Consider the following 23,786-nt stretch of genomic DNA (forward strand, 5'->3'; position numbering starts at 1 on the left):
AATGTGTAATAATACTCATTTGTATGTTATTCACACATTCAGGTTAAGGTTTTTTCATACATACATTCATACATTCATATTCAGGTTGAGGTTTTTTTCCTTGCCATACTGCCATATTAAAAAACAGGGAACAAACACGTAAATGGAGATGCTAAGCAAACGGACACACAATAATAGGGATAAAGAGCTAGGCAGCAAGCAATCTGGAAGTAAACTAAATCTAGTGGGGGAAGCTAAAAAAGAGCCAGATAAATTAACAGATCTGACAAAAATCCATAAACTGAAGTATACTTACTAAATACAAAATGGAAATACAGTGTTACACAATATCCAAAATTTTAAACCCCTGACAGAGATGGCCAAACCAGGTTTTTTATGTTCAAAGACACCTGCAATCAGCATTTATACAAAGCAGATTTCAAAGTAGTGTCATATCATCCCACTGCTGTCTTCAAATAAAAATAAAAACTTGGAAATGATAAAATAAAGGTATCATTACCATCAGTAACTTCCAAGTAGGCTTTTGTTATGATACTTCCTGCAACATTTAAAGTCTGGCAGATATAGTACCCAACATCAGATCTCTGAACATTGGTGATAGTGAGGTCTCCTGTCTGGGAAACTGAAAATCGGCTGGATGACTGAGGGGGCTGGTATGAGAAAAGTAGATTCTACAAGATATACAGGAAAGAAAGTGGGGAAAACCAGGGTTAAATAAATTCAAACATCAATAATCTTAACTCTAATATATCTAAAGAAATTAATCTTTTCACATTATACATAAAACATTCTGCTCTTCATATCTTAAGCGTGTCTATACCACAATGTGAATAACTTCAATAGGATTCTTTGTGATAAAATAGGTGCAGATATGCACATGTAATTGTGTAAGTCTTTTGGGATTGCTCTAACATCCTCTATGGTCAATGTTGGGCTTTACATGAAGTTTAACAGGCATTAGCAAAGATGTGATGTGTACAGATACCATAATGGTGCAAGCAGCTGTGGTGAACCTAAGTAATTTGCTTTAACATTCTTTTTTAGAACTTACTCCAGGGCATTCTATTTATTTCATTTAAATGCAGATGTTGGTTTACTTATTTGTATTTTAACTTTCGCTTTCCTAAGAATGGAGCAGTTTTTAAAAAAGGGATGCTGTTTAGGCCTCTCTAATCATAGTGTTTGCATTCTATAACGAGTCTTATAGTATAGAATTAAATTCTATGCCAGTTTCTACTTAGATAGTTTTGGTATGAAGTACATAGTATTTACCAAGAGTGGTCAAAAATCAGAACCGCAATCAAAATAATACAAGTCCTTTACACTAAATACTGACTCCAAATTTCTACCTCTGGCTGAACAATTTGTGAATGAGAATACTTTAAGGTCACAGAGGCCATTTTTTATCTCTCTTTCTTGCCTAACTACATTTTGCATTTCCAAAAATCATCCAAAGGAATGGGACACACCATCCTCCACTTCAGTTTTAGCAAACCCTATTCATTGACCTCCTCCTCAATCATCACAAGTGGTCACCGCTCAGCAGTCAAAAATGAGCCAGGAAAACTAGGTACTAGACAACACTTGGCAAAAAGTGAAAAAATAAAAAATCCAGGTCATACAAATATATAAACATAATATACTGGTATACTTATACCATTGAAAATTATAATCTAAATTTGGTTAGCAGCCTAGTTGTACTTAGGTGTTTAGACAGAAATGTTGCAAATGGAGTAAAGAAGCCAGTCTCTAAGCATTCTCAGTTTCTGTGGCTTATTGTTTTGTAACACAAAGAACCCTGTCATATGCTATTGCACCATTCGTTCCTCCATTCACAGGAAAAACAGAATCCCATATTCCTTCTTTCCTTCCAATAAAGAATACTTTGTGTCACATCCCTCCAAAATATGACTCTGAAAGAAAACTGTGATTCTCTTGCTATTGTGTTTCATCCACTGGCTTTCACGATCCTCTACAAAGAAGCTAAAAGTATTTTTCCCTCCCATTCAAATCAGAAAGCTGGGAGCAGAAGTGACCTATTCAGGTATGACCTGTCAGCCAGCTGAGTGGGAAAGCAGATCTCCCTAGCCCCAAACTAAAGTCCTACCCATGCAGTGATGCAAATCAATACAGCAAAAGGTTTAGTTTCAGGCACACACAAACACATGGCAAACATAGCTGCACCATAAACCCAGAGACAAAGTTTCTGAAAATTTGCGAGCGTTTGGGAGTTCAAACAAACTTCAGCATTAGTCATCCCTTCATCTCTTAAAAGTTCTCCCTGTAAGGTGAAAAAGATTTTCACAGTAGCAAAAGACGGAATATTTCCAGTTGTTTCATAGATTTATTTTTACACTCATGGAGGAAATGGGAGATTGTGCAAAACATAGAAATCCTTTCTAGTGAGGCTGACATCGCCTAGCATGCATGTGACTTACAAGTAGCAAAGAAATATCCAGCATCTCCAAGCTCTAGACCAATTTTCCACACCTTTAAAACACTTCTCTCTCATGTGACAGCATCTCTTCAAGAAACTGCCAGGAAGAAGGGACAGAAAGGCTGTTTTACCTGACTTCCCTCTCTCCGCCAAAAGATGGCTGGCTGAGGGTTTCCAGTTGCTTCACATTGGAAAGTCACCGTTCTCCCCAGCGCAGCTACCTGATCTCGAGGCTTTACAACAAACTGGGGAGGCTCTGAAAGGAAAAAATAAAAATAAAATAAAATAAAATAAAAATCGCACTACTATCAGAAGACCAAAGTTAGCCTATTTGAAAGCACAGTTTGCCTGCTGACTTTAAATGGTGTAAAACAGAACAGTTAAGTTTCGTTAATAAGGAGAAGCAGCAGAAAGACACATCAGTCTCTAACAGCCACAGCTTCAGCACCACTCGGATCATCTTTTCTGTTGCTGGACCTCCCACTTAAAACTCTGACTGTGCAGCACGTGCTTTTATTACTGACCACGTACACAAGGAAGTAAGTCCCATCGACTTAATGAGACAACTTGCAGAGCAACAGTCACCAATACGAACAAATTTGTTACAATTTGGATTTTAAAGGAGGAGTATGGCTACAAATCAGAATGGAGAAATCTCTGAGGGACAACTGGCCCACAGGCCTCACTTTGTCAAGGGCTGCAATAAACACTGTTGAGTAACTGAATTCAGGCTTACATGCAGAAACATCTTTGATTTAGGAAAGCTGAGGACAGAAAAAGCCCTTAATTGCTTATATAAGAGACTTCTGATGTAGTTAGGGTCTCAAAAAAATTTAAACTCAAAAGCCCCAGAAATACTACTGAACAAAGTATAACCATTTAAAATCTTCAGCCCAATAACTGAAGTGGAATGAATTTAAAGGAACAGCAGAGCTAAATGTCTTCCTCATTTACACAGGCAAGGGCATGTTCAAACAAAATATATATGCAAATGAAGGCAAATTTGAAACATCTGCTCAGCCTAACATTATAAATACTGCCAGCATTGTCCAAACTGTTTGATTTATACAGACTTCAACAACCCCTTCATCCAGTATTAAAAAGAATGTCAAAAAATCATGTCAGCCACATTAAAAAAAAAATCAGCATAGACGACAGCATTAGGTATCTTGATGGGGCTAGCACAGAAAAAAATCTAGCTTGTTTTATAGGCTGTTAACTCTCACTTCTTGAAAAATGTGCATTAAATGAAAGTCCATTTACGTATTAATTTCCAATTCCTTCTGATCATTTGTCCAAACCTAATTATGATCTCCCTCTTCTTTGGGTTGAGAATAAAGAGGATGTTTTGAATCTGACTTTAATAACCCACACATTTTTGGTGGCGTTTTTTTTTTTTTCCCTTTCAAACATTTCTCTATTTACCTTTTTTCCTTTAAAAAGAGTGTGAATCTCATAATTTAAAGATACTATTCAATGTGTTTTATAAACAACAAGTAATTGGGGCTTTATCTAGAATTAATTCAATAACACTGAAAGACCTTTCTAAAAAAATTGCTTTCAGTGGTCCTCTGGGCCAATGCTTTCAGTTATCTGTTCCTCATGCTTTGTGTCTCTGCTCCCTATTGAGTTTACATTAGAATATACTCTTCCTACGACCCTCCTGCTTTGGGAGGAATTTTTAAAGCACAACATATATTATTATTTACATTTGGATGCAAATACTACCTTTCCTAGAATTTCCTTAGATAAGAAACTACCCAAAGTGAAGGTAAGATTGACCTACAGCAATTAGCAGACTTCAAAACATTTAGCTCTGAAACGTTCAATCAATACCTTGGAAGATGATGTGGGAAGATTTTGACATGACAGCATGTTTAATTTAGAACGGAAGGTGAAACCGTTGGGGGTTTACCACAGGGTTGTAAGGTATGATGGGGAAAATGGGTATGAGGGTGAAGCACCTTTGTTATGCTGTTGGATTCTAGTAACAAGAATAAATTTAGCATATGCTTAAATTTAGGGCTTGGCTGGTTCTGTACTAGTCTGTGACACAATGCCACACAAAATGGAACTGAGGATTTCTAAATCCTGTGCTAGTACATAGGATTTATAAGGTTTCAGATTTCATTGAACTTGAGAATGGGTACAGCTATGAAGAGATTAAAATGGCTCTCACCACTGGAGAAATAGCTGAATGCTATTTCTATATGCATTTCTATATTTCTATAGCATTTCTAAAATGCTATTTTGTGATTCTAGTACCTGAAGATGACCGTTCAGGGACTACTGAATACAAAAAATGAGGGGAAATTCAGTCTTTCAGGTAACAATGGTAGAATTTATAAAATGTAAATAAGTATATGTTTCTCTAGATATTATTCTAAATATGTATTTTGTATGTATATTATTCTAAATATATATATGTGTATTATGCACATGTGTATTATTCTAAATCTATTGCCATTAAGGTAAATAATAAAAATCTTATTAGCTTCAATGTCAGAAGAATTAAAACAGTGGTAAGTGAAACTTTATAATTAAATTCCATTCAGTGTTCACTGTACTGGAAGCATTTTCACTGTCTTTTTTTTAACTTCCGTTTGCTTTCACACCTTGGCTCACATATGTGTGGTATGTGATGAATATACTGTAAAAGATGCTGAAATAATAATCCATTTAAGGAAAGAAGAACTTCTATCCCTGAGACCTTTAAAACAAAAATATTTTTTTATAGACCACTTGGAAGTTCAACTAATGCAGTCACTGAAGAAAAAAGACATTAGGTTTTGACTCGTTACATCACGTAAAAACAGACAGAAAGTTAGCAACCCATTACCTTTCTCTTTGCCATTAAGTTACCCATACTTCATGCAGAATTTATTCTGTGCGATGTGTCTTGTCAATAACAAGTAAAAGATGGGAGCTGACTGGTTGAAGGACATGGAAGGGGATGGATGGGAAGGGGAGGAGAAGTTCCCGTCACAGTGATACGATGACTAGAAGATGGCCAATAAAATTTCAACTTACCAGACACAACTAAAAACAAAAACAAAACAAAAAGAAAACATGGAATAAATAAAATTGAATAGACATGAAACAAGCAAAGAATAAAGCAAAATTAAAAAAACAAATAAATAAATAGGACCCTTGGTAAGGACCTGAGAAAGCACACATATATTCTGATATATGAAAAATAGGTTTAAAATGTTGAACAACTATTTTTAATTTGATTTTTAAACAGAAGTCTCTATCAAATGCTGAAAGCAGGCTGTAAAGGAAAATGGGTAACAGACTGAAATAATGGTCAGGCAACCTGCGTTCTACTCCAAGCCTTTCTAATGAACTGTTGTGTAACCTTGAGTAAAATTTTTTTTCATATTATTATTTCCCTGAATCAAGAGCTTTCCATGGTAAAATTAACTTGAAATCTCGAGTAAATATCAATCTGCAAAATTGCTGAAATGGAACAGTGACATTTACACCCTTTCTAAAGCATCCAAACATCTACAAAGGGAAAATACTTTTCTGAGGCTAATAGCTGTTACAAAGGAAGTTTATTAAAAAAATAATAATATGCTGAGGCATTTAGCCCACACACCAATCTCTTTAATGTAAGATCGCTGTATCAAGGTCATAATGCTCACTATTAAACTGCAAATGCAAACTAAACCACAATTAAAATTAATTTGAAAAGATTCTTAACCCTTTTCTCTCCCCCCCCCATTTCACTAAATATTGAAAACCAGAGAATTATTGCAAAATATTAGATTTTTCAATGGAAATTGTCAGTGGTAAATTATCTAATATTAAATTATCTTTCAATCATAGTTGAAAATTTTCATAAACTTTGAAATGGCACAGATCCTGGCAGGCTAACTTTGCTTATAAAAGAAAGGCACGTTAGAAAGCATTCCAACCACATATCACTAATTGAAAGACCAGATTGAAAATAAAAATGTAAAAATCATGCATTTAAAAAATATACACAGATACTGACAAAAACGTCAATCAAAAAAGGGTAGTTGGTATAAGTTAATTACAGTAAATAACCCCAAAACCATATTTTAATGCATGTTACAAATACCAAGACCTTCAACACTTCATCGCTTTATGTTGAGAGTAAAACAACTATTGTTCAGCAGGGTACACTTTCATATCGAGTAGGTAAGCACCTGCAATACACCATCTTCTGATAAAACACATGGAGGAAACTCATAATATCCAGTCTGCCAACATTCATTAAGCATGAGGAATACTGGCTTACTGTTCAAATAAATACAGAGGACTCCAGGTGTATTATGAAAATGAAGCAGAAAGAGAATCAGATATAATATTGGAATTTGGATCATGCTGAAGCCAAGAAGCTGCAACTGAATGCACCAAAACCAGATCATATGGAGAATTTGGGTTTTATGTTATTAGAGACATTTTTTCAGGAAATAATCCCAAAGAGAGGAAGTTGAAATTACCATTTTTCAAAGACCTGAGTTTCAATTTTAGGGAATTATTCTGGATGTACATTAGCCTTCTTTAATGTGTGGGTTCAGTATTCCTCAAAGAGAAAATCAGTGCCCATTATTCTGCTCAGATTATCTGCAAGTCTATGACTTGTAAGAGGAGTGGCCAAGAAATAATACACAAGAATTCCCAAGATAAATACGCTCACCCCCAAGACTCAGCTCCTAGCTACTCTTGATTGTGTGTAAGTATATTACCCAGTAACCACTCCTTTTTAACTGAAAAGCTCTCTACTAAACTTGCAATTACAGTCTGACCTGCTCTGGAGTTAGAAATGCTTCTCCATAAAACACACCTCATATTCTACATGAAACAGCCTGATAAGAGACTTAACGGGATGCAATTCTTGCCCAGAGGAAGTAACTCTAAATTCCCAATTTTCCATTACTCAAGTAGTGCCAAAAAGAGAAAAGTTCAGCCTTCTTGGTAGCAATGCAAAGCTGCCTAAGCCCTCTACTGAAAAGTCACTTGAAAATTTCTAACAGATAGAAATCTGTCTTGGTTGCTCAATTACATTTCTAGAAATGAAATTAACTTGTAAGTGCTGAATTTCCACTTTTCTTTTTACCAGATGGTTTTGTTATTGTAGGTCAAAAATAACCCTGTCAAGCAAATATATTTTTTTGCCCACCTGTAAAAACAGAGGGGATACTGATACATGAAAATAAAACCCTATAGAAACAGGGCATCACATTGGTTGCAAATCTGTGGCAAGAGCAAAGGGTGAAATTTCATAGAAAAATTTAAACAGTTCTGTCAGAGGGACATCATGTGGTTTAAAAGAACAACAATAATAGCAACAACTACAACAAAGACCACTTTCTTAGTTTGATTTACATCCTATTAATATCTAAGGTTACTAAAACTGAGAAGTAAATAGTTTTTCCTTTATTATGGCACATTTTATTTGACAGCACTTTCAATTCTAAAGTAAATTAATTTTCCCTGTGTTAATCATGGCTTTTCACATGGCAATTAGGGGGAATAACCTGTTTGTAAAGACAGGAAGTTAGCATGTAAAACCACAAATACCAAAGGAATAATATTTTTGCTTTTCAAATAACTTCCTTGACGCATGAGGTTTTTCAGGGAAGACGTGTCCAGTCAGTGAACAAAAAACAACAGTGGTTTCCAGACTAGTGACGTGATCTTTTAATGCCTTATTCTTGCCAGCAATCCTACCAACCTCACTGGGACTATTGGTATCATTAAATCCACTTGCAAGAGTAGGAATTTGCAGTTTTAGGACTTAAACTACAGACTAGTATTGTTGCCAGATGTTAACGGAGCAACTATTGTATTTGACAGATGTAGTATTGTAGGGTTGTAAGATAATCAGGTTGGAAGCAACCTTGGAGGTCTCTAGTCCAAGCTCCTGCTCAAGCAGGGTCAGCTATGGGGTCAGACCAGGTTGCATAGGCTTTGATCCAGTTAGGTCTTGAAAGCTTCCAAGACTGAGAATGCACAGCCTCTTTGGGCAACCTGCTCCACTGCGTGACTGTCCAACCAGTGAAGAAATTTCTCCTCATATCCAGCCTCGATCTCCCTTGTTTCAACTTAAATCCATTGTTTCTTGTCCTCCCACCATGCACCACTGTGACAAGCCTGGCTCCATCTTACGGACAACCTCCCTTTAGGTATTGGGGGCTGCTGTTACGTCCCCCTGAAGCCACCGCTCCTCCAAGTTGTGCAAGCACCATTCTCTCAACCCTTCCTCACAGGTACATATGAGACCTCAACATACTGTCTGTAATATCTACATGTCTAAATAACGCATTTTGTAATTCTTCTCACAAAGGTGAACGCGAATGTTGATCTCTATAAATAATTGGTTTCCTCGTATTTAGAATTAAATATTACAGGGTTATGTCTTTTTCGTAATCTGATACTGGACAAGCTATAAACTTCAAGTACCCCATTCTTGAAAGCTATGGTAGTAATTATCTATCTCAAAGAGCGTAAAATTATAGAAATTTTCATTCATTTATACTAATAAGGTGCTTTTGAGATCCTGAGATTCAAGGTGGTACTTAATCACTAAACAGTGTTTTGTTCTGCATATTAAATCCTCATTAATTATTGTTCTGACCATTACCGTTTATGAATACCTTCCAGGTGCTCAGAAGATACCTTGTTACTCAGCTGACACAAGCTGAATACTTTCGATTTAAGCTCAATGTGTTTCATTTTTTATTATTTAAATAAAAATCTTCATGTCTTCAAGGACTGCTTGACACCCATAAAGGCTATTATAAAGGAAGCAAGGAAGTATAATACTACACCAGAGAAATGAAACAATCCCAATCTCCAGGCCAATAATTACATACAACCATCAAGCTCATATATGGTCTTTAGCTTCTGTATAAATCCTTGGCCATATGACTAATCTAGGAAATGGCAGTCACAATGAAATTTAGAATGCTTTCAATTAATTTTGTGATACATTAATCCCAGTTCAAGTGAAAAATATCAGAGGTTGAATGTGCCTGTAGAAACCAACTGGTAGGAGATGGGATGCGAATATGAGCCTCTGTGCTGGAAGAGACAGCGGAGCTCGGGAGCAGGCATTTCTGAAGCAGTTGGTCAGGTAGAGACTAGACAGTGCGAGAGGAGAAACTCCAGAGCTAGCAACAGAGATAGTACAGAGATAGCTACATTATCTGTCATGGAGCATTGCAGTTCTCTAGAATAGCTGAAACTCAGCTGTTTATAATCTTGGTATGAAATGAGCGGGTGAGAAACCCACTGTTTATAACCTCTGTCTGAAATGAGTGGGTACAGAAAATTTGGGTACTAGAGTTATATGCAGAAGAAATGTGAGAAACTGAGTACGTTTAGCAAACTGGCCAAACTCTGACTGCTCGCTCCTTAAAAAAAAACACCAGAAATCCTGAACAACTTTGTTTTCCAATTCCTTCCCCGATTCCAAACAAAAACTCAGCTAAAAAGCTGCCAACCTCTTCTGTTCATAAATATGTTTCATTGCTAAGCCTGCTAAACTCTGAAATCTAATTAATTAGTTTTTACCTTCAAGTGTCTGAACAAGGACCATTGAATGCCCTTCTGCAACAAGACTACCAGATATTTATGTTGGGGTTTTGCAAAAACTATTATTAAGGGAGATAGTTTAAGACCATGTGCCATGTTTCATTTCCTATACAGTGATTTATAGGCTATTTGTTCTTATCAAAGCAATCTGAAACACCCAATATCCTTGATATGCACGTGTCTCTGCAGTCATTTGTGGAAAGTATGACTTTCTACAGAGAAATAAAGGCCAAAATCTCTTGTCCTGAATAAATATAAATGCTGCCATTCAGCTGTCTCCTGGCTTCAACCTGTGAAAAATATGGGAAAATAACACTAGGTACACTACGAAAGAATTGGGGTATATCGCTTTTCATCCTCATTGGTCTTTCTATTTACAGCTGTCACTTCTTGAGGTCTAGATACATACATAAATAATTCATATTTTCCACATTTTCTGCTAAAATTCACATACACGTAAGACCAGACTGGGACACCCTTACTCACCATGAATGCTTTCACAGTATGTAGTCCCCGAGCACCAAGTGTGATACAGTACAGTACAAACTTCTGAGGAAAGGTCTAACAGTCTGGCACCAAGAATACCACAGCCATATAGTTGAGGCAAAATGTTTACATGAGATTTTTGAGGTTTCAAATCAAAAGTGATGACTTGTAATTCCGAACCCCCAGCAAGGGAGTGATTGTGGTTTATTAAATTTATGATGACTGGAAAAATTCTGTTTTGGATTGCTGCTGATGTGTCAGATAAGCACTTCTTAAGTTTAAAGGAACAAGTGACTACGGTAACTTCAAAGTTACCAAAGGCAAGAAGATAGAAATCTGACTGGAAAAGAAACAGATTGTTTTCTATAATGGTACTGTAAGTAAGAGAAATTAAGAAAGAAAGCAGGAAAACTAGTTCTGATAGTAAGGTCACCTTTAGAAGTAGCGGAAACCTAGAAACCCATAACAATGTTTCAGGTTCACGCACAGAAAAGTTAGTGGGAAAAGGGAAAATCTCAGTATCAATTAGCTGCTGTGTTTCTCAACATACTTCCCAATGATTTTTTATTTTTTATTTGTAATTACTCATTTTTTCTTTACAATTGACCCACATTCCCTCTTCTGTCTGAATAGTGAAGACTTGTCAAATACTGGGTAGTAACTTAGAAACAGTCTAGCTAGAGTCTGTGCCCTACAGGGAAGTGCCCCTCTGAGGTACTGGTGGGCTGCCAGCTGCACTTCTCACTGTGCACTTACCCGGCCGTGCCGAGCCAGCAGCTACGAGACAGCTGCAGTCTAGAAACCTGGTAGCCACATCACCATGACATTCACACTGACCGTGCAGGGCAGGATATATTCTCTCATTTTCAGCACAGCACACGTGCCTGGCAGGCTGGATTCAGCTTACGCCTCTTGACTTGGTACCCAGAGAAAAAAGATAGGTGCCTGTGTGTACTCAGGAGAGCTAACGTGTTCTAGGAGAAAATGGTCTGATGATGAAAAAAGGCAAATACTGCTCCTTGGTGCTAACAGTACAAATAAAACCTTGAAAATATAAGTGCATTTAGGGCTGGTACACAGACCAGGGAGAGACACAGGTGAGGATATGGCTTTAGAACATGTACTTAAACATGTACGTCACAACACATGCAGTGTGGCAGTTCAACATCATCGACTCCAGAACCAATTTTAGAGATCAACTTAAAGTGCTGTGGATTCAAAATCATCGATTCTCCCTCCTGCAGCAAGCAGGAAGGTATCTGTTCTCAGCTCTGCAGCAGGAGCAACAAGCAATTTGTTTTAACAGTTTGTTGGTTTCATTACCGGCATTAAAATGTCACTAAGCTTCTCTGCTCTCTTTGGTGGCTTAAACTCCACCATCTGCTGATAAACAGCACAAGATCTGTGCATTAACCAAACCTTCTGCTTGGGTGCTATTTCTGTTTTCGAGAACTATCAAATGGCATTGATTCCTTATGGATTTCTGGCCATTTTGAGATTTAATTTAGGCTGAGAGGTGTTTCCCTCCTCAACTCTAATTGATGGGGCTGGGCAGTAAAATCTGGCTCTATCTGAGCTGTGTCTCAGTCATGGAACTATATTATCTTAATGTCTGCTTCACAGCAGGCTAATGAATCTTCCCTTTAAAACATTTAAAAAGTCAAGATGAAAAGGGCTACACAAGTAAGTGTTTGTATATGCATGTAGGGGAGGAACCTACTGCAAAAATTTGTGGGAAGAGAACAGTGTGTAAAATGTACTCACATGAGAGTTTTTGATTTGCAACTGATTTTGTTGATACTACTACAAAATAAGTAAGTTCGTAATCTCTCCTTCTGCAGGATTCAATGAAGATTTCTACGATAAAAGTAAAAAATGTGGAAATAGACTTGGCAGTGGAGTTTTAAAAGGTAGCACTTCTCAGGTTAATACACGTAGTAGGCAGTTTAAAACATTTATAAATCCTGTAGTCATTGCTTTGAGGTGACAAGAGAAATCTGAAATACGGGGGTTAGGAGCCAGAGAGAGGAAGAGAGGGATATAAGGTCTGCCAGAAGTCCCTCTCCTAGTCTCCCCTCCCCCTTCCTTGCTCTGGGTCCTCCCTAAACCATCCTATAAACCAAATAAAATTTAGAGAGCACACTTAGGGCAAGTCTAAGTCCATCTATTTAAAAACTAGAGTAATGCAGTAAACTGTGGAGTCCTGTTTCCCAGGCTTCTCTTTTCAGAGAAGAGTTGTCTTCCCCTGTGTTTAAAAAGAACTGAGGTAATTTTGGACACTGCTGCAATCTAAGTAGTCGTGGCTACAAATATTTATACTAAAGCCTTTTAAAAGAGTGAAAAAAGATAGATGAATTTTAAATAAGCTGTGCAGAAATACAAAAAGATTATGATAGCTGGATACTATTTGAAGAATTCTTATCAGCTTCCTACTGCATTTTTTGACTTACAGTAAAAGATAGTAGAGCTGAAAAGGAAACAGAGTGGGATTTTTTTCCCAGCTGTTTATGATAGCACAGTTTTTTTCTTGGAAAGAATTACTTGAAATCCATAGCAACCTTCTTATAATAAGTTAAAGCTATTTGTGAAAAGTGGCCAAAGACCCATGATCAATGGATACTAAACACGCACTAAGAATGGAAGGACAATAAATCTCTACAGTGCAGTAACTTTTGATAATTAAAAAATGTTCTTTTGGGCACGCAATACTCAGCAAGGAACACTGTCAACTGAAACAGATACTATTTCAAAAGAAATCTGGACTTCTTTTTATGGGCACACCATAACCCCCACATTGAGACAATCCAAGTCTACATATGGGACACTAATCATCAAACTTACTTTTTAATGATGTTAACAGGAAGGTAACTGTAACATATTAACAATTTTTAATTATAGGTAGCAAAAAATACAACATATAAGAATTCTATTCAAGATGGAATTATCCATCAGGTACAAGGAATTTTTACAATGATGGAGGGAGAAAAGGGAACAAGTTGCTTAAGGAAATAAACGCAATGTGCAAAAATAAAATAAAAAAATTCAGGGACACTCAGCCCGGTTTTCATACAGTGAAGCAGTGGTTCACCTCTGCCAAAAGATGATAACGTTATCAAAAACTGCTGGTAGCCTGAAACAAAAGTGTTGCTGCAGCTATGATGCTCTAGGGATATTAGCAAACATGTTGCGAGGTTTACTCTTTAGTTAGGTTAGTTATACTCTTTGAGGAAAAAAATCTGACAAGATCTGAGCACCCAAGAACTCTGAAGGAAGAGGTACAGAAAAGGCCATCAGACCTTGCTGGTGGAAGACTGGACCACAGCAGAACTCTCAGGTGACTTCTTCCTCTGTACTGAGACCCACATATCAATGTGCTACCTTAACTGTGTCAAAAGAGAGAGTGGCTGTTTAATTTGAGGAGATGCAAGTCCTAAGTGGGCTCTCATTATGCCACTGAAAGAGAACAGAATTCCCTTCAATGCTGTGTTTAGAAAGTAGAGGATATTTATGAGAATAAGACAAGCAACCTGATGTTCATCCAGGCAGCTTTTTTGTTTTGTTTTGTTTCTCAATCCTCTCATCCTATTCCATACTTAAACTGAAAAAAAAAAAAATTCACCCCAAACTTTAGGAATTAATGTGTGGTCATAGGGACAAGAGGAGCATGCAGATACCTCCTGCAGAAAACAATGTGAGCATACTTGATAGCAGTTTAATCTGAAGAAGCCCTTTTGTTCTTGCACTGGAATATTCTGATACTGAGCCTACTAGGTGATCTAGCTCACCTATAAAGACTGCAAGATACTTTATTACCAGTTCTGAGTTCTTATTCAGCACTTAACAATAAAATATTTTAGTGTTCAAACAAAATATAATTCATAGTAACAAACGGTACTCAAACCAGCTTATAAAAATAATGTTCGAATGCACTGTTATTATAAGTCAGCATTTTTTTAATCAAGAACCAATTCAGAGATGACTGATTTTAATGATGCATGTAAACTAACAAAAATAAGAGAGTGCACTATAATCACTGTATAGTCCTTATGAAAATTACTTACAGGCTATAAACAAGGCAAAAATAAAGTGTGTATTACCTTTTTATGGATGCTTAGCATAATTTAATAAAGCCTAAATTTATTTCAGAATGAACGTACAGTTCTGTTTCATGAACAACCAATGAAAATTATTATTCCTTGCACTCTAATTTTATACACAAACCCCAAAATCTGCAAACTCAGCAACTTGTAGTAAAATTCTACTTTGTCTGTTCCAAAGACAGAATTATTGAAATGTGATCTTTAGAACAGCAGTCACAAAATAAAGTCTGCAACAGTGAAGCCTGATACAAAACCAATTGATTTTTCCCTAGCCATGGGATTTAGGAAATTGCAGGCACTAGGAAACAGTCTTCAGATTTTCTTTGCTACTTTTTAACTGAGTGCTGAAATATGCTACACAAATCTACTTTCTTCAATTCTCTGCAGTGAGTGATAAAAAGGTAGAATTTTTAAGAACTTTACAGTAAATAAAACCCTTTCAGCAGAAGAAAGCTTCCAGCTTCAACTTATTTTTGTAGTAATGTTTCTCCAAATTATTTGGACTCCTTCTGTTCTACTTGCTCAGAAACATCTGTCTCAAGTCCTTATTTCAAACTACTAAATTGCAGGAAGTAATCTCAAAAGCTTTTAAGTATTATTTCCCAGTAAGCAATTGCTGTCACTGTCATGAGACTCTATGTAAAAAAAATAAAACTCCATTTAAAAACTTAAAAAACATAGAAGCAGTTATTTATTAAAATATGTTACATGGATTTGAAGCAACTCTAAATCACTTTTTCTTTTTTTTTTTAATTCCACTGAAATATTTACTGATTCCTTCTTTTACCTGTATTTTAGAAATGCTTCAGGAATCTTAGTGTTCATCACTTCCATCAGTAGAACAAGCACCTTCAGGGCACTAATCTCTTCTTCAGATAGTTTCCTCAGTTCCTTCTGATTAACCTTTAAGATTTATATTCTTTCACCAGAAATAGGTGGCAGTCAAACTCCTCAGATCCTTGATAGAAATCTGAAGTGCTGTCACAGTTTACAACACTCATTAAAGGGGAAAGGGCTGTCTCTTTAAGCTATACAAATCACAAGAGATCGTTTCCCCCATTCATCCTGACAAAAGTTTAATAATTAAAAAAATCCTGAAGTTCATAGGACAATCACTATTCTTCCTTCCTCCTTCATGGGGACTGAAGACAGAATATGGCCTAAAATTAGTTCTTTCGAAAGGAGAAATACTGACTTGAAGAGAGACCATGTAGACAATTTCAGATTTAAATCCGAATCTCAGTTTGAAAATTCAAGTGGTTAAATTCACCCATGATACTGTGAGGCGTTCACTGCAACACATAATAACCACCATATACCTCAACAGCGTTTTTGCAATTCCATAAAAATCTGAATTTTGTCTTTGTTGTTTTAATGTAGGTAGATCGGACTCCTATAAAGCAATTACATTTACAGCCAACTTATAACGTGTACCAGCGGCCTGACACAGTGGAAACATTTATATGGTATCTGACAGATAAAAGAGCAAACCCTATTCCTTTTCATTCCGGGTGGTATTCTCAGCCCTACCCAGAAGCCTTATCAAATAGATGGTTCTTACGGTGTGCCTTGAAGCTACTTTGTACAAAGAGGGGGTGGAAGGAGGAGGAAATTCCAGACCTGAAGCACATGACACCTTTTCAGATTAAAATTCCTTGTCAGTTGACTAGTACAGCAAAATCACAGCCAGAAGTCACTTATCAAAAGTTCTGCTCACTATCCACCTTGCAGACAAGCTCTGTTAACCCTAAAATTAATGACATCATAAGCTAAAAATCCTTGATATCAAAGATCACCACTGTAAAATATGAACTGGCCAGTGTAATTCCCATAGGAATTCTTCTTTTTTCCTGCCAAACTGATAACACTGAATGTGTTTAGTGCCTTTGAATAGCAAAATTTACATTTCAGTCACTGCTGCTGCATGTTTAGGTGCATATTAGGCAGGACACTGGAACAAGTATTGTGAGCTCCTCCACAGCCACTTGCTTGAGGAAGAAAAGTTAAGAAGAACTTAAAGTTTGAGGATTGTTGTTCACTACCAACCTGCTGATGACCGACCGACAGTCACCAACTGATGCAATGTTGGTATTACTCTTGTGAAGTCCTCAAGCCAGCTGACCTACTTGACCTGTTTCTCTTTTAACTCCTGCTGAGTAGCAACTACGCTGTCATTGCTATAATGGTTCTTGGCCATTATAGGCCATAGTAGGACTTCTACGGGAGCCATAATGTCTGCTTGTATCAGAGAGTAAAGCTCATTTCAGCATAAATTATAAACTTACTATAAAATTAGATGTTAAAAAAGCCTAATTAAGTACTGCAAATGGGAGCGAAGCAAATGGAAGTAGGGGAAAATACGTAAAACCTTTGGTTGTTAGATTTACTTAAAAGCATTTTTATGATTAAATGTGAAATTTGCAGAATCTTGAAGAAGCCCTACTTTTATTTGCATTAATAGTAAAACTAATTCCTTTTTAGAACTGAAGTTCTGAGGCATACATTTCTGGTAATTTTGTGTGTCTTAGAAACATGGGTTTCAGTTATATATAATAATGAAATATATAATATAATTTCTACAGTCCTTCTTCAAGGCATAAAACTAAGCAAATCACATAATAGAAATCTCCACAAAAACATGAAAAGCATCTTGCATATATATTAAATACATACACAATAAATATATCCAACTTGCTTAGTGCTATAGCAAGAGAAAAACCCACTGATTTCAGAGATGCACTTTTGGTCATTGTTTCCCTTTTCTGTAGCACATCAGCTACTTGGTAAAATATAATGTACTGGTAAAGTATAATGTATTGTACTCTGGGCTGCTTCCTGGCAATTTGTATTGACTGAAGTATTTATTTAATAATTAATCATCTCCTGAATGAATTGCTTCCACATGTATTTAGCAACGTCTCTGGATGCCTTACATATGCACTACACATTGCAAAATGAAAACAGTGGACTGAGACACTCTAATTTTAGGAAAATGCAAACAACAGCAGGATTACATTTTCTTAACTATTTAGTTTTCCAAGGAGAAAATAAGGTAACTTGACAAACAGTTTCAAGGATGGAAATGCTTTTAAGCTGCAATAGTAAAAGACTAAGTGAAGGGTTCAAACTTCTATGTCAATACAGAACTCCAAATTTGGCTTATGAATATGACTGAAATAGCAATAAAAATACAGCATCTGTAATTCATGTAAGGAAACACTTATAATCCCCAAAGTTAGGAGTCTGTATAGAGAAAAACAGTGATTCCACAATAATCAGAATCTGTGATGCGGGTGCCATGAGCAGGAAGAACATTAAAATGGAATTGATATTTCCTCCCCTCTTTTGTATTTTCTACAGTTAGCATCCTATTACATATAGTTGAACTATCTGAGTTGACAGTTCCTAGTCCACGGACACGGATTGGGCCCATTCGCCTAGGTCAAGGCAACGCTGTGCCGTTTTCCTGATACAGGGAGCACTGGAGGGCATGCACCATGCACTCCAACGGCTGCCAGATCAAGCAGGGTCAGAGCTGACCTGGAGATACTAGTACTGCCAGATCCAGGGCAGCTCTCTGCTGAGACACCAGGTTAGCTATTGGCCACGTTTCATCAACACATCCCTGACACCTAGGTATCTCAATTAGCCTCCGTGTTGCATGCTCCTCCTTTTAATACCCTAGATAACCCTGTATCGTGCAGAACATACACAGGTCAATCACAGTGCTTGAGGCCTGAAAAATGACGAGTATAGAAGACGATATGTCCTCTTCTTAGCAGTGCTACCAACCCTGAGGCCCGAGCAGCGTCCCGAAGAGCACTGCTTATAGCCCTTTCTGCTCTATGCCATGTTTCATTCAGTGCAGCAGTTCCACTGTACAGACACTTGACAGATGATGACTGACCCTTTCATAACACGGACACACATCTTCTGCGGTTACCATTAACGACTCTCATATTCTTTCTTTGGCATACAGTCTGGCATGAAAACACCACAGCCTATTGCTGAGATACTGAGGGGGAAAAAAACCAAAACAAACCCCCACAAAAAACCCAAAACCCAGACAAACCCAAAACCAAGCAAAACCCCCTTTGTCCTTTGCCGAATTTAACAAGTCTGCACAGTGGCAGCTGTAACATCTGAGGCCATGATTTGCAATATAGCCCTCTGTTTACAAATACGTAACCAAAATAACTCTATTTGGCATAGCCAAACACACATTTATTAAACCCTACAGTCAACAGATCACGTGACAATTACCAAAAGTGCAGAAAAGACTTGTCATTTCCATTCCTTAAATCACCCAGAAAAAATACTACTCATATGAAAAAAAATAATTCTCCTTGAAGAGCTGTGTGTCCATGAACAGTCAGATCAATGCCACCTTAGCACTGAAACAAGAAGATCAAATCTACCTCTCTAGATGAGGCATAGTCAAAAATCTGACCCTTTAGGGAAAAAAAAAGTGTTTTAAGCAAGGGAAGAGGAGGGGAGAAGAGGGAAGAAGAGGAGAAGGAGGAAAAAGAAGGAAAAATGTCAAAAAATCTGAATGGAAAATGCAAGTGTTCTAGAGAAGTCTTCTTTTTTTTTCCTTCCCATAAAAATAGGTCTCCTGGACACTCTAATAAATGGATTTTGATCATAATTTATTACATTACCAAGTACAAATTGGCCTTACACATCACAGTTTCTCACATCAATCCATTCTACGAAGACATTAGTACAGACAAATGGCTCAGGAGGTAATCCATTCACACTGGGAAACAAATTATCCCGTAACAATATCCACAGAGCAAAGCTGTTACAATGTAAATATCTACTGTGTAATACAATTACTTAAAGAAAGTAAGAAGCTTGCTGAATCAAGACTTAGGTTATGATCATGCTTCTTAAAGTACCATTTTATTATCAAAATTCAAAAGATCTCACTCTACATCTCTAACATCCAGATATTTATGTCATTTCATATCTAAGTATCACCATTAACCTAAATGGGATTACAACAATGTGTTTTACTTATTATTTTAAATAGGACTACGAAAGATTAGGGCTACCAATAGCTTATTTCCAGAAATGTAACTGCTCAACCAGTCACAAAGCAAATTTTCTTAATACTAACATTTTACAAGATTAGCAGTTGATATAAGACGTGATCTTCAGAACAAATCGCCATTTAAAAAAAATTCAGTCTTTTTTCTTTTGAACAAACTGTGCTTACTGCTCATGTGTTAATCTTTTATTCTAAAACACTGAGCATAAGAGCCAGTTATTTTGCAAACATAAGGTATCAGTTTTGATGTATAAACATCACAGTGACTAACAAAACAGAACATCTCAAAATTCTTGGGTTTTATGGGAGCTTCAACAAAAGAATTCCTACTTTCCTAATAGCTACAGATATTAAGGACACCAAAAGTTTCTGGTGGAAAAAGGAGAGCAGGTTAAGGACAAGACCTTTCCTGTTACAGTAAATGTGCCAAAATAGGGGCCTGTTACCAAATAAAATATTTTTAAGCCTATACTTCCCCAGAACTCCATAATGACTAATTCCCACTGAACAGAGAAAAGGACAGAAGGACCATCAGCGCTTAGAAAAAAGCATCAGGATGACATCATTGCCTGTCTGCGAGCCAGGAAAGGAAGAGAGGGATTATCTGAATAGTGAACATCTGGATTGTGTATATAAAGGCAATGAAGGATTTTTATACATATTAGTTCACTGAGTTCCACTGAATTTTTATCTTACAAAGAAACAGTAGTGCTACGATACGCTTTCATAATGAAAAAGCAACAGGAATTCCAGTGGTCTGGGTTAGTGTATTAAAAGATATACAAACAGATTTATCATAAACTGCTTCTTTACCGTATTTAATTGAAAAAATTTAGCAGATACTTGAACTTATAACTCTTTCTGTAACAAGTTAAAACAATGTAGTTTGCTAACACTGTTTTTCTTTTTTCTGTTAGGGTTGCAGATACAAAGATTTTAAGTGACATCATTCTGATCACACTGAAGTTCAAAACATATTCAGTTCTCCATCCCAGTACTATAAAGACTGCTTACAAAAGACCTTACATCTGAAGTGTTTCAATTTCTTAAGAATACAACTCAAACCAAATTTATATTTTTGCCTGGTTTTTTTTACAACACTTCATAGAGTTCCTGCATGCATAGAGTAGAGCAGCAACTCTACTAGTTGTGTATAGACTCAACTAGTCTGCATATAGCAACTAACTCCATATAAAGGTGCCGTGCAAAAAAATCAACTTTATTCTAGGTTAGAGTACTATGTAAAGAAACATTCTTACCTTGAACAGTTAGAGTTGCTGATGCTTCAGCTTTTCCAACCATGTTTTCTGCAACACAAGTATATGAGCCCATGTCTCCTGCCATAACTTTCCGGATTTTCAAGGTATGATCATCACGGATTTCGTATCTTTAAATATACATAGTAATAAACAATGAATAGGAATTGTACAATTTCTGTAAAGGGTAAAAATATGGTGGGTTTGCGCTCAAATATTTTTATTCCTACATTTCCCTTAGAAATAAAAATATGTATAAATCCTTATAAATTGATAATTTAAAAGTAAAGTTTTAAAAGCAAAATATATGTAAATATTTGAAAACCTTATTCTGAATTCATTGAGTCAGTTTTACTGACATCAGTAGAATTTCACTGGTGTAATACAATTGTAAAGCTCTAATGCAGAACGTTTCAATTGTTAGAACTTTTTTAACAAGTAAATGTAGTAATAGTTATTATTCTCCCTATTTTTTTTCCGCCTGAATGAAAGATTTTTTTTATATGGTTGAAAAGAAAATATCGTTCTCAAGAAGATCAGAATTGCTTGAAAGTCAAGATAAATCACAGTTCATTCAATAATTTTTTTAAAAGAACAATGATGTGGCCTTTTACCATTTTGTCTTGTTTCATCACCTTTTTTTCTCTTATTTGTATAATGCAGTCAATGTGTTTCTCTTTAAGGGAAGTAGATTTTCCTCCTAAAAACGCTGTAATTTTGATTAAAGCTACAGACTAGATTAACAGGAAGCTGGATTTGGATGACCGGAGCCAACTGTTAACAGGGTTTCTTCTTTCAATCCCCTCCCCTAGTAGGTTTTTAACTGATGATTGGGAATTCAAAGTAAATAAATAAATAATCTATCTATACCACAGAATCCATTTCTTTTTAATAAGGTGTTTTATTTTTTGGCCTGAATTAGAGAAATGACAGAAAACAAAAAAGTTAATTGGAAACTTCGTAACAAGAAGATGTATAACCAAGGCAGCTTTCTATATTACCAGACTACATTTTGTATCAATTGCAATTCCAATATTTACGTCTTGATGTTGTAATCTAATTTACTATTTGTTATACATTCTCCAAAACTTCTAGTAATTACAAAAGACTCTTCAGGTGAAGAATTAATCTGTATCAGATCTTACTGACTGAACTTAGCTATTTTTTTGTTGTATTTGTCATGTGTTGTCACAACAAAAGCTTGAGAACAAGCCATTCTTCAGTTTCAATAAAAATTATAACTTCAAAGAGAGCTCAAAAGTAATTACAAATGTCTTATTAGATCAGCCAGGCCTTCTCCATTCAAGAAAAAGAAATGCTAGCTGTCAAATGTTGACTGGCTACATCATATACCAAGCTAGATGTCATAAAAAAGGTAACTCCATGTACTGCACCTTGCTTTTGGTAGTTCCCCATCATCTTTCCTCCATCTTACTGTAGGGACTGGATCACCTCTTGCCTCACACTTAAACTCTGCACTGTCATCCACAGTTACAGCCAAATTACTTGGTCTCTTCACAAAAGATGGTCTCTCTAAAAGGAAAGGAAAGGAAAAAAGGGATTAGTCCAGCAGTTCTGTGCCCGAATTGCGATTTTCCCTGAACTGTGGCTATTAGAGGAAGGGGAGCAGGGTAATGAATCTGATGGAGGTGCCTCTGCCGCAGCTCCTCTTGCTCCCAGCCCCAGGCAGAAGATCTGTAGCCCTGCAGGTGGCCAGCACTGTGAACCTCAGCACAGGAGGCAGACGCTCTCAACAGTGGCTCAGGATCCAAGCCCAGACTTCCTTATTTCTTATGTATCATCGTCACAGCTAATACAGCTAAAGGAAAATACAGCCTACACAGAAAATCTAAATGCACATCAGTCCTCAGATAGAAGCAGGCCTGCTGCAAAGACCCAGACAAATGACCACTCATCTGCTGCGCTGCTTCAAAAAGACAGAAGGCACAAACCAAACATTGTCTCACTGGAGGTTTTGACTCAATGGCACCTCTAAATTTGAACGCAAAGTAAGGTCCAGCACAGTATCTCTATATGGTTGCTTGCAGGTGTCAGCAGCAGCTAGTGTTCGATGCAATAATTTCCAATGCTACATTAGAAAGACAACATTTTCTTTCACTAGCACTCATAAAATAAAACAAGCCAAAAAACCTCACAATGTCCTCTCTATAATCTTTGCTCACAAAAATTGCTGTTATGCCTGACTTACATTGTAGGCTGACCAGAGTCAGATTAATTGCTGCATACTTTTTCTCAGGCTTTCTGAAAAAAACCGGGATCTCAGTACAGGCTGTGCTATTCTGGCAACCCAGCTACTAGCTGGAAATTTCAGGAAAGGGATCGACACAATTTTCTACCCGTAACATGGTTCAAGGCTTTATGGTGCTGGGCTATTCATAGTTTCGTAGTTCCCCACCAGGCTGGAGTGCAGTGAGGTTTGCACACACACAAGGAAGAAAAGTGTTTTTAACAATTCCTGGGGTACTCCAGGAAGGATTACCCATCTAGAAAGGCAGCACCAGATAACAACAGGTTGTCCATAAAAGAACAGGGAAGGTTTAACAGGAGAGTGCTTGGCAGGTTCCTTTGCCTAAGGCAGATGACCTTTTTGCCTATAAACCTGTGAAAGCTCTGAGGGAGTTGGAAAGGCAGTTGCATGTTTTGACTTGTATGTATTAAAGATATAAATATCATCTCCCTGGAACTGGAAGAGTCTGAAGCCATTGGCACAATCACAAAGTGTGAATACCCAACAATACACTATAAATTTCTCATAGGAGTACAAAAGCGGCAGACAGAAGGATAAAGAGACAATCCCATATTCTTAGTGTCTCATAGTTGTGTTTGAAAAAGGTGGTTCCAGATATTATGTTGACTTTGCAGAT

At 36.7% G+C, this 23,786-nt stretch overlaps 1 protein-coding gene across 1 annotated transcript in view; it reads right to left on the reverse strand.

Annotated features, from left to right (window-relative positions):
* The window catches only part of ROBO1 (roundabout guidance receptor 1), a 530,296-nt gene that overhangs the window by 60,640 nt on the left and 445,870 nt on the right, over positions 1-23,786 (reverse strand). The window contains exons 6-10 of the mRNA XM_059823819.1: positions 22,296-22,434; positions 20,905-21,032; positions 5,468-5,476; positions 2,569-2,693; positions 500-671 (exon numbers count right to left, since the gene is read on the reverse strand). Of these exons, the coding sequence (XP_059679802.1) occupies positions 500-671; positions 2,569-2,693; positions 5,468-5,476; positions 20,905-21,032; positions 22,296-22,434 (573 nt within the window). The remainder of the gene's footprint in view (positions 1-499; positions 672-2,568; positions 2,694-5,467; positions 5,477-20,904; positions 21,033-22,295; positions 22,435-23,786) is intronic.

The sequence above is a fragment of the Gavia stellata genome, chromosome 1 (genome assembly GCF_030936135.1).
Source record: "Gavia stellata isolate bGavSte3 chromosome 1, bGavSte3.hap2, whole genome shotgun sequence".
Lineage (NCBI taxonomy): Eukaryota > Metazoa > Chordata > Aves > Gaviiformes > Gaviidae > Gavia > Gavia stellata.